This window comes from Grus americana, chromosome 14 (genome assembly GCF_028858705.1).
Source record: "Grus americana isolate bGruAme1 chromosome 14, bGruAme1.mat, whole genome shotgun sequence".
Classification (NCBI taxonomy): domain Eukaryota; kingdom Metazoa; phylum Chordata; class Aves; order Gruiformes; family Gruidae; genus Grus; species Grus americana.
In genome coordinates, this window is record NC_072865.1 from 4,421,521 (window position 1) to 4,433,123 (window position 11,603).

At 47.4% G+C, this 11,603-nt stretch overlaps 1 protein-coding gene across 1 annotated transcript; it reads left to right on the forward strand.

Moving 5' to 3' along the window:
• Nucleotides 1–1,485: 1,485 nt before the first annotated feature.
• Nucleotides 1,486–3,429, forward strand: LOC129212698 (uncharacterized). The gene is made up of 2 exons (XM_054841661.1): nt 1,486–1,873; nt 2,797–3,429. Exons 1-2 carry the CDS (start codon nt 1,524–1,526, stop codon nt 3,092–3,094), a joined length of 648 nt encoding a protein of 215 aa, XP_054697636.1. The 5' UTR covers nt 1,486–1,523; the 3' UTR covers nt 3,095–3,429.
• The last annotated feature ends 8,174 nt before the right edge of the window (nt 3,430–11,603 follow it).

Consider the following 11,603-nt stretch of genomic DNA (forward strand, 5'->3'; position numbering starts at 1 on the left):
GAGAAAGAACACGCAGGGAGAGAACAGAAAAAGGAGCTGAACAAAAATGAAGACGACAAGACGTGATTGATTGGGAGGGAGGGTGGCAAAAGACAGCTGAGTGACTGGCGGGGGTAACGGCATAGCTGCGAACCTGGGGAGTGGGTCTGGAGACATTGTTGCTGGGATCGCTAAGGGTAGGCTGGAGAAGCGTTTGCCAGGAGTGACGTTGGTGTGGTTGTTGCTCTTTGGGGTGGAGATGGGGGGCATGACCCCTGGAGGTCTCCTCCATCTCTGGTTGTGGTCAGGTGTCCCATGGCCCTCGCTGTCTGCTGCATCCCCAGCAGCATTTGCCCCAGGACTGCAGGTAGAGACTTTACAGGTAACATCTCCTCCCAGGTCTCTTGCCACTCAACACGGGAGGCAGCCAGCTGAGGTACAGGCTTGGAGACTTCTGCCTGGCCAGCAAACTGGCCAACTGCTGTAGGTGCTGAGCACACACGAAGAGCCCAGGGCCCACAGCACGCGCTGCTCTTCTCCCACTGCGGCTGTCGATACTGCGGGGTAAGCACATCTTTCCTCTGGGAACTGGGAGGAACTCCTCGGTACCTGCACGGTGAATACAGTTAACAGTAAAACAGCTGTCCATAAAGTACAGGGGGGGACACGACATCAGGGGAGTGCTCTGAGCCCAAACCCACAGCCCTCGGGGGCTTCCCTTGCCAAGCAGATGAGCTTTCATGGTGGCTGTTTGTCCTGCAGGGACCTTGTGTCTTCTCCCACGGCTGCAGGAGAGGCAAGCATGCATTTAGCCATACTTTCTGCTCTCTGTTTAGTTCCCAGCAGGATAAAGAGAGGCTGCTTCTTTATGGGAGGCGTCAGGCAGATCGGAGGGCAGAGGGAGGAAAATGTCACAGCTCTTCACACTATGTCTATAGAGAGAAGAAAAAAAAAAGCAACTCAGTAAAATCACAATTTTTCTTATTGCTTGATGCTACATCTATAGAAATCAGGGGAGAATCTACCATTCAAACAGGATTAAGGGCTGATGTAATAATTTTGGATTTTATATTGTCCAATAACCTGTCAAGTGCCTTCAAGACTAGGCAGTGCAAGGTCTATAGGCAGAGATAAAATCTTTTTTTCAGATGATTTGGTACTACTGGAAAATTAGGAGAGCTTTTCAGCATCCGAGTGGCTGTGAATAGGAACAGCAGCCTTCAAAACTAAATAGGAGTTGAGAACAGTTGTTAAGAGCTTAACTGGATGCATGCCCCTTGGACCATGATGGGAGGAAAAGTAGCAGGTATAGTACGCTCGAGTAGTTAGAGAAACAACCCCTCTTTGTCGAAGGCTCCACGTCTCGTGTGATTTTCTGAATGTGTCTCAGACTCCTGCAACCTTTGTGCCTGCTGCTGGCTGGGGGGCCAGTCAAGGATGGGGCGTGAGCCGTGATTTCCTCAACCTCGGCTGCCTCCGGAGCGCTGGGCTAACCCAGAGCAGGATATTCCAGGTAATCTGACGGGCACAGGACCGTGCGTTGCATGACCCACGGGGTGCAGGCTGCGGCTGCCAGCCTGGGGCACTGTGTGCAGCTGCCTCCTCCCTGGGGCGGGTGGAAAATGTGCGAACAGCGGGGCTCAGCACGCTCAGGCGGCTGCGGTGGTCGGATGGCTGGAGATCCTGTCACCAGGTGCAGATTTGGGTTTGGGAACCACAGCCCCGGAATGGCAGGATGTTTCACACCTTCCAACTTCCACCTGCTCATTCTTGTTCCTGTGACCCCCGGGACCTCTGCGCCCAGGGGATCCCATGTTGTGAACGTATCCATGTCACAACAGAATGAGTTTCCACAGTTTTCCACTGCTGCAGAAAAGCCCTCAGGGATCCCCAGGTGAGTATGGACACAGGGAGAGCCTGAGCTGTGTGGCCCACGTGCCATTCGATAAATGCCCAGATAAATTCCTTAATATTATTTAACTCCTGTGGGGTTTCTACTCTTTGAAGTTGAAGCTAATGGCCAACAGCAGCAAAGAGTCACCATGATATATTGAAATGTGAGATTAAAGGCATGACATTGCTTGTGTGCTGCAAACTACTGACTAGTCTCATATCAGAGCATTTGTTCAAATGTCCCGTCGATGGGGGAATGTTTTCCTCCTTCCTGTAACTATTTCACACTACAGGGAAATCAAAATCCACTTTTGAAACAGCTACAGACACTGCCTATTTTTAATAGGGCGTTTATGGAAAGACGCTCAGCACCTCCTACGTGGTTCTCTGCTCCCATTGAGCAGTCAGCACCGTGCAGGATGAGGCCCCGTGTTGGCATCAGTTACCGAGGAAACTGCCTCTACAGAAATGGAGCATCTGCCTCTATTAGCGACAGCAGCGTCTGCACTGAAGCGTGCGTTAGTGCATTTAAGCTCCTCGTTATCGAATTGCATTTGTCTGTGGGCTTTTGCAAGTTTGAGGGCTGTGCGGTGAGAAAGGAGCTGCCACAGCAGAGCAGGTTACTGCCAGTGGGACAGGCGGTGGGGAGAGCAGGATCCCCATGGTCACCCTGTGCCGGAGCTGGGCGTCCTCTCTGAACCCGCACGCGCACCTCCTGTAAAACACGGTGGTTTGAAAGCCAGCGATGTGCCTGGCGATCTGCGAGGAGCAGAGTAAGCGTGGCTGAGCACTGTGCCCCCGCTGCCACCAGGACAGCCCAGGGCCCTTCTCTGTGTCCAGAAAGCTTCTCCCAGCCAGCAAGGACAGACGGATGCTTTGGATAGCAAAGGAGTGAGGTAACATGTGAAAGCTCTTGTGGGGCAGTTCTCTTTCAGAAACAACAGGATGCTGCCAGTATGTTCCTGTAGCTATTCCTGGTGGGTACACGGAGACGGAAATGAATTCTGCCGTGATGACTAAGGCAGTGCATGAAGAGCCGTCGTCTTTACCTTTCACTGTCAAAAGTGCCGGGCTCAAAGCCTGCAGGCGAGTCGCAGTGGCACTGGAGCCAAGCCGCTCACTCGCGCCGGTGGGCTGGGGGATGAAGCGCAGCGTCCGCTCTGCCTGCCCGGGTACCCGCACGTCTGCCGCCTTGCATCCGTGGCAGGGAAATACACACTAAGAGAAACTGGATGTGGGAGAGCGAAACACTGCAAGACAAGAGCAGTTTCTGTGAAGAGCAGCTCTGTTGCTGCGATGCAAACAGACCAGCACGGAAGGAAAGGCACAGCTTTCACTGGAGAGCAGTCACAGAGCAGTTTGGGAAGTTTTTTCCTATTTACCTGGAGGAATTTTGTTGCATGTCTCAAGGAGACTTTTACATTTCCTTTAGAAAATAGGCTGCAATCACCTGGAGAAATGGTGTGTGAAAAGCCTAGGGTGGTAATCATCAGCGAGATGAACATCCGAAGTGAGCCACAGGCTACATGAGCCTGTTTAATTAAAGATGTGAACATTTTGTTCTGCTGTGGAGAAGCTTGTATCTATAAAGTATTAGCGTTTTCTCATTAAAGAAAACAAACCTGTGTAGCTCAGAGGGTGCATGAGGTGAAAAATCCAGTCAGGTTCATCTCAGGTTCTGACTTTTCCTTGCCTACAAGCGTTATTTGTACAAAGCAGAACTATCATTTTGTGCAATAGAAAGCCTAAATTCTTCTGACTCAAAAAGTTGCGCTGGAATGACTCTAACTAATCAGGCAGGGTTGTTTGGCAGCTTATAGCAAGTCTTAAAAGCTGAGCCAAGCCTATAGCAATTCAGCCGAGGACATTAACATGCATGAATCTTTGAAGCTGTCAGTCCCTGGTAGTGAATTTGTATTAGGCACTTTTGGACACTCCTGCTGAGTCCTTCGCAGCTGATACTGCGTGCTGACTGCCAGATGCGCTGAGCACGCAAACTTTTCTTCTTAAGGTTTTGTATTTTGATTTGTTTCCCTGAGAAGGGGGAAAGGAAACACATGTGTGCACCGCCATGGTTGCAAAATCTGGCATTCAAAAGGCAAATGGGTTCCCTTTGTATATTATTGGGTCAGCTGAGATGAAATGAGGGGCAAAGAATGTGTCTGAGCCCTTCAGCTTTTGGATGTTCAGTGAGAGAAACATTTAGAGGGCACAGCCAGGAGGTCTGCTGTGATCTCCCTGAAACAGCTGCAGAAACCATCCCCACCTGGTGCTTGCTATGACTGCTCAGCTGATGATAACTTCTGTCATAGCCAAAGCTGACAGAAACTACACAAGGGCTACTACTTCTGCACAAAATCGGCTGGCAACCTTCATTGGTACCATTAGTGACTGAGCTAGCACGAGGGCACGGGAGACACGCTGGCGGTGGCTGCACCTCCAGGTGACAGCAGACAGCCCTAGGGCTGGGGTGGAAGGAGGGATGCAAATAACTTCTAAATTCCTCCAGGCAGGTCTCCTGTGGAGAAGTCTGATGAAACGTGGGTGCTTTTAAGGTGTTTAAGCCATGGTTTAAAAATGGCACACTACTGCAGTTCCTGAAGAGAGCGGTACATGATGCTGTTTGGGAAGCAGACGGCAGCTGACTCCTGGGGGTTTCCCGGGGCTGGTGAGTGTCTCAGGTTTGCTCAGCAGGCAGCTTAGGGAGTAGTTTCTGGTGGTGCTGCTGAAAGATCTTGCTTTTGTGTGATGTTACAAAGCAGTTGAGAAAAATAGGAGATGCTGCTGAGACCGCTCATTTGCACTTCTCACACACTCGTGCCTTGCTGTTCAAAGCTGAATATTTGCTGCTTTTCTCTTCCGGTGCTAACATTACGTTTTAGCGCTGCCATGTACGTGATTTTCGTCGACAGCTCCTCCAATGGATGCTGTTGATGCTCTGCCCAGTGCAGCAGATGGTAGCTAGGAAAATACACTCCTCTGGGGCCACGCTCCAGAACAATACATCACGGGGCCGTACGAGTCCCCAAGGTCAGCGGTGAGGGACTGCCCTCTGTGCTGGCTGTCTTCAGCGTGCAGTGAAGTTGGAGGAAAACGTGTCAGGCTGGGAGTACAGCTGGGATCATTCCTCCCAGGTATCCATCTCTAATCACCTTTGCCTTCCACAGTGAGAAGGCACCAGTGCTGTGGAGACCCACCTGCCTGGAAATGAGCTTTTCCTGAGCAGCCTAATGCTCTGCATCCTAGGTGAATTATTATAAATGTGTTTATAATTATTTACCTAATTGCATGTGCCTTCACAAATGAGCTTGCTAGCACTTAATGAGAATAAAGTAACATCTGAAGCTATAGTAATGGAAATATACTGCAACATGATAGCATGATAACAACAACAACAGGACTGATCTGAGTGGGATTAGTGTCTCAAGTGGGTAGTGTTGTGGTTTAACCCCAGCCAGCAGCTAAGCATCACGCAGCCACTCGCTCGCTCCCCCTCAGCAGGATGGGGGGAGAGGATTGGAAGGGTAAAAGTGAGGAAACTCGTGGGCTGAGATAAAAACAGCTTAAGAATTGAAATATTATTATAACAATAATAGAAAAGGAAAATAACAAACAGAGATAAATAAACCCCAGGAAAGACAAGTGATGCAAATCAAAACAATTGCTCGCCACCAAGGGACTGATGCTCAGTCAGTCTCCGAGCAGCAGCCCGCCCCCCCCCCGCAACCTCCACCCTGGCTTCATTGCAGGGCACGACGCCATATGGTACGGAATATCCCTGTGGTCAGTTGGGGTCAGCTGTCCCAGCTGTGTCCCCTCCCAACTCCTCGTGCACCCCCAGCTACTCGCTGGTGGGGTGGGGTGAGGAGCAGCAAAGGCCTTGGCTCTGTGTAAGCACTGCTCAGCAGGAACGAAACCATCCCTGTGTTATCAACACTGCGTTCAGCACAAATCCAAAACATAGCCCCCCACCAGCTACTGTGAAGAAAATTAGCCCTACCCCAGCCAAAGCCAGCACGTTCGTTAGGATTCACAGGAGCTTACAGTGCAGGGAACTGCCCTGCCTGTGAGCAGGCAAGGGGCACAGGGAGAAGGAAGATCGTAGGGACCCTGCGGAAGAGGGGAGTGCATGGCACCGGGAGATAAGGACCGTTTTTTTAGAAGCGTGGTCAGGCTAGGGGTCATGGGCACCACGAGTGGGTATTTGTTTTCATTGGACAATTTTTCTTTATTACTTTTTGGGTTGGGTTTTTTCTGTGATTTGTGGGGGTTTTTTGGGTTTTTTGTTTTGTTTTGTTTTACAGTGACAGGTGCTCTGAATAAGACATCCTGGTTTTCTTTGTCTTTTTCTTCTGCAATGACGTGAGAATTGCAGAGTAGTTATTTTTGAATAAAGACAGTTTCAGTCTAAAATAGAGAGTCCTTAGAGGGGAGTTACATGGAGAAGGTATAGAGGAATACATATTCAGCATCGCTACTGCGAAGCAAAGCCCTTTGCAGATGCTCATCCACAGCAAGTAAGGCAGGAGGCTTATACTCTGTGGGAAGAATTCAGAGGGACGGTGGAAGGTGCAGAGGTGACGTTAACCAGGCAATGAGGACACTTGGCCTCTGACTGAGAGCACTTTTGTTTATAAATGCAGCATCCACTTCCCAGGAAAATATTTTTGATGTTGACTTCAGACATCCTCTCTCGGAGAACGGCCCAGCCTCCTGACTTGCCCAAGAGACAATAGAAGGAAAACAAGCACAATAGGTGCATGTGCTAAACACTTTAATGAGTACTTCCACACCATTCTCTGTATTTCCCCACATCCCCATGAGTCAATAAGCACCTCATGCAGCCTTCTAGATAGTGCGTAATAAACTGATACAGCTGTGGACAGCCCAAACATTGGCTCTCATTCACTGAATAACTGATAGAAATGTGAACTTAGTTTGTTCCATGTATATTGTCTCAATATTATAATGATAATAATAATAATAATTGCTAGTGATTTCTTTGCCTGTGTAAGCTTTCTAGAATGAGATTATGCTTAAAATAGTTTAGATACAGTTACACAAGTGTGTGCACAAGGCACTGTGACAAATATTGCACGTGCACAAATACACAGTTGATTTATCTGCACCTGCAAACAGAAAAAGGCCCTTGAATTAGTTGCCCTGTGGCTCTGGAGGATGTGATTCTCTCAGTTGTCTCTGGTTCATTTTGAATAGCAAGTTAATGACAGTACGCAAATCGCCAGTGATTATGCTTCGGTTTCCATTGTCACCCCACATAATGTCCTCCTCCAGTAGCGCTTTGTGATGTTGCTCTGTGATGCACAGAGTGTTCAATAAGAAGTGCTGTAAGTTCTGTCTCAGAAATTCAGCATTTATAGTAGTTACTTGGGACGATTTTATCTCCTGGAGACAGGGCTTTTAAATTATGACTAATACTTTGAATTGTATCTGGGAGTCTTTCATCTCCTGCTCTCTCTCACATATTTAGTCCAGATAGACTTACTTTACTCCCAAACCACTCAGTCCTCCTCTTCCAATTCACGCGAGAGAAATTTTTATGATTTATGTAAATGACAAATTATCAGGCTTCAGAAAAAGTATTTGTTTTTTCATATTGTTTACACACAACCAGTAAGAGGAGCTGGAGTAAGGGATGCAGCTCACAAAGCCTTGCAAAGAGAAAAGGGATGTGAGTAGAAAGGACTTAATTCCCATTCTTTTAGACATTAATAAGAAATGTGCTATTTTGGGATGAAATTCTGCCTCCATGTCCAATGATGTAGATCCACTGAGGCCAGCTGTTTCAATAAAGTCGGTCTGACTCTGAGCTCTGTGTTGGTTACACCAGCTCAGGAACTGTTCTCATCATTTCTGCCCCTCTGCTGACTCTCTCCAACAGTTTATCAACAGCTTTGCAATTATCTGAGCCTGTGAAAATCTCACATAAGAATCAGATTTCACAGTATTTTCCATCATGCTCTAGGTTGTGCTAAATGCTAATTATCATTGCATGCTTCAGAAGTGTGTGACTTCAAATATAATTTAGTGTGAGAATTCAGAATTAGGGATTGTTGGGAATTGCAATAGCTTTGCAGGTGAAAAATTTTCTCAAACTGGGAGTGCACCACTAAAAGCCACATTTCTACTGGGAAAGGTGATTGCTCAGGGTGTGCGAGACCGGGATATATTTTTCACGCTGCCTTTTCCTCCCTCCAGTGAACACCCTAACACTGCTTTTGCTAATCTGGGGTTAGTCTCTTGCTTAGATGAACCTGTCGGAACACTTTTCTTCTTGAAACAGGGATTTGAGCCCGAATCTCTCAGTCTATGTCCATGCTAATAAAATCAGCAATACTTCCCGGCTCTCGGCACCCCACCTCAGCAACGTCCTGTCTCCTCCCCTCTGGGTATTGGTTTTCTTGTAAAGACTGTGAGGCAAGAGCTGTGACAGCATTATTCTGCTCTCGGTGCGTGCTGTGATGCATCTGGTGCACTGCTAAGCCATGTGCCACAGCCTGCTGACCTGGCCCTGCGGCTCGTGATGCAGGAGCCTTCTTTTCATTTCTGTTTAGGAAAAAGGAAAAGCATTTTTTTAGGAAGCTCTTCACATCATCCCTCTGCCAAACCAGACTTTTCTGGATGTTTTTGATGGCCAGAAGACTTTGGCAGAATGGGACTGTTCCCCATTGCCCTTTAGAGCTTTAATCAGAGTTTTCCCTGTTGTTTGCAGGATGAACTCCAAACTGTAGCTCGGTTGGCAGCTCAGTATCCCTTTAAATCACGGCTGGTTTCTCCTATGTCATTAATATTTTATTTATGTTGTATTACTTTTCACATCAGTCTCCATGCCAACAGTTCATGCCAGGAGCAATGTCTGATAGAATAATTTAAATCCTCAGAGACATGAGCACTTTCTCTTTGGATAGTGTCATTAAGTCAGATTCATTTTGTCCTTTGTTTTGCAGTGTCAGAGAGCCAAGGCTGGACGTGTTCCTCCTCGCCCCGTGCCTGCAGCAGCGTCCAGCGAGGACAACTCTTCACATGACAAGAGCTGAGGATTAACACTCGCTTAAGCTGGCGTCAAGTGTTGTCCACGACTGATACCAAATTTCACTAGACCGGATGATAATTCTGGGAAAACACAAGGTTTTGAGTAGAAAGTCCCTTCCTCGGGACACTTACAAACTCTTGTTTGTGGAGTTGCACCATCCTGGCTACACCACCATTACTGCTCTTACTCCCCTGTAAGTGCAATCCATACAACGATTTTATTGTTTCCCTCTTTATATTGTTCATCTGAACTGTGGGATCCAATCCGCTCCTGCTACTGTCAGGAAAATCCCTCTGACACTGGCCTGGAGAAACCACTGAGAGCAAAGATAGAGGTCAATGTAGCCCCCTCTTAACCACGTACAGGATGGTCACAATTCTGATTTATGCTGCAGATTTGCTGGGATCTACGTAATATGCCTTCTAGGAGATGTATCTGATGTCTGCTGCTGGATGCCCATTTGTTCTTGGTAGCTGTCTGTCTTCCCTTTTATCCTGCAGTGGTAATAGTCAGCTCTCCACAGACAGTCCTGCAGAATACAGACAGCAAAATGATTTCTGCAAGGGATATTCTAACTCTGTGCTCATTGCACTGCTGTGTTTTCCAGAAGAAGGTGTGGTAGCTCGCTGTTGAGGAGCACACGGCTGGGACAGGCTGAGCTGACGGGGGTCTGGCCCTTGGCTGAGCCGCACTGGGACTTGCTGCCTGCTTTCCTCTGCCCATGTCTCCTACCAGCCTCACTCCCCCAGCTGTTTTTTTTTGAATATGTGTGTTACACACCAGCATGACTGAGGGTCACATTTGTTATTTCAGCCTTTAATAGATGTCCGGTAAAAAGCAAGGAACGGTACTCAGTCCTGCAGGTCCTGCAGGAGGGGACCGCTCTGCCGGGACAGCGTGACCTCAGCCCTGCCCTCTCTGGGATGCTCACTCCAGCACCAGAGAAATGCAAACACCGGAAAGGAAGAAGTGAAATAGTGAGTAGAAATAAATAAATAAATAAATAAATAAATAAATAAAGCAAACTTCTCAGGTTTAAATAAGAGAAGAATAAGCAGGAAGGTAGAGACAAAAAGGGATGGAGTGTCAAGAGAAAGAGCAGCAAAAAACCACGAGTGTGTTTCTCCATGTTTAACAAAAAAATGGATACAAGGGACCCCTAAAGGATTGTTGTTTGAAATACAAAGTCTGGATAAAATAACGAATCAATGAACATAATCTAATGCCACTCAGGAAAGATGTGTCACTCACAACACTTCAGATTCCTGGGGCCCGGCAAATTCAAGTTTTCTCCCACCATATTCTTAAAATCCTGTCTGTAAGACTCCGGGAATGGTATTAATCACAGGTGTAGCCAAAGGCAGAGATCCAGGAATCACAACTGCCTTCATAAGCCTCTGCACCGGAGGGGATGAAAGAAAAATTAGTTTACTGGAGGGACTGTGGAGTTAGCACAGATCATCCCAAGAAGCAATTTGTCAGTATACGACACCCCTATGCAAGCGAAGGGGAAGGAAAAGAAAGACCCAGACAACAACCTCAGCTCATACACATGGCTGCATTGATTTTCCATGCCAATTAATGCCGGCTAAGAACACATCCCTGGAGACCACACAGCGAGAACTATAGGCAAAAACCGCCTCACTAGAGATTACAGACGCCTTTGCAGACTCACGCTATCAGCCCTCCTTATTTGCTTCTGTTTCTCTTATTAAAATCCACAGTGGGAAAGAAGCTGGTGTGTCTTCCCGATGCTTGCAATGTAGTTGAGGGCATATCCATCTGTTTCAGCAAGCCAAATCTATCCTCTGTCTTGTTATATTTTTGATTTGTTTTGTTCTTTCTGAAATATAATGGGTGGCCTTGCTTATTTTTCCCAACTAGCAATTCCTTTACAGATCAAATTGCAAGCAGCCCTATAACTTTCTGACATGGCAGGATTATGAAAGACCTGCAGAAGTGTCATGATGCAGTCTCTGCTGTGAAATCTGACAATTTAAGAGCTTCCATCCTGGTCCTGACAGCGATGATTTTTGATACCCTTTTAAAAATGCACTTCTTTTTCTGCTCTGACAGGTATTGGAGAAATAAATGAAATGTGCAATCCTTTGTGCAGATGGGAGGGCATTGGATGATTCACTGGCTTTGAGGGTGCTAACAGCCATCCTTTACACGTCTTGTGTTGGTTTAATGGGTAGTTTGCAGCTGCGGGATCATTGCTATATTTTGTAGTTTTGTTCTATTATTAGCTATTACAGGAATATGAGACCACAGATAGCTTTGTATTAAACTACCAGTTCCTGTATTTATTGGCACCACCTGGGGATTAAAACAGATGCTGTCACTCTGCAGAGTTATCTTCAAAGCAGGGGAGATATAATGAATACGTGATCAAAGCGCCCTCGCTTCGTCCCATTGTGCAGTAATTACAGATGGAAACATTTTCTAAACAGGCAGCGTTGGCTCGGGGGAAACGAGCAGTGCAGAGGCTTTGCCCCACACAGCAGGAGCCAGCGCAGGAAAGCAAAGCCAGTCCCCAAAACCTTCAGTGGTTCAGAGAAGGGAAATGCTCCACAGTCCCCGTGGCCTCTTCCAAGGAGAAAACCACTGCAGGAGGGTCCAGCAATTCCCTCCGGGCCACGTAAATACCCTGTGGTTGCCCTCTGGGCGTGTAGTA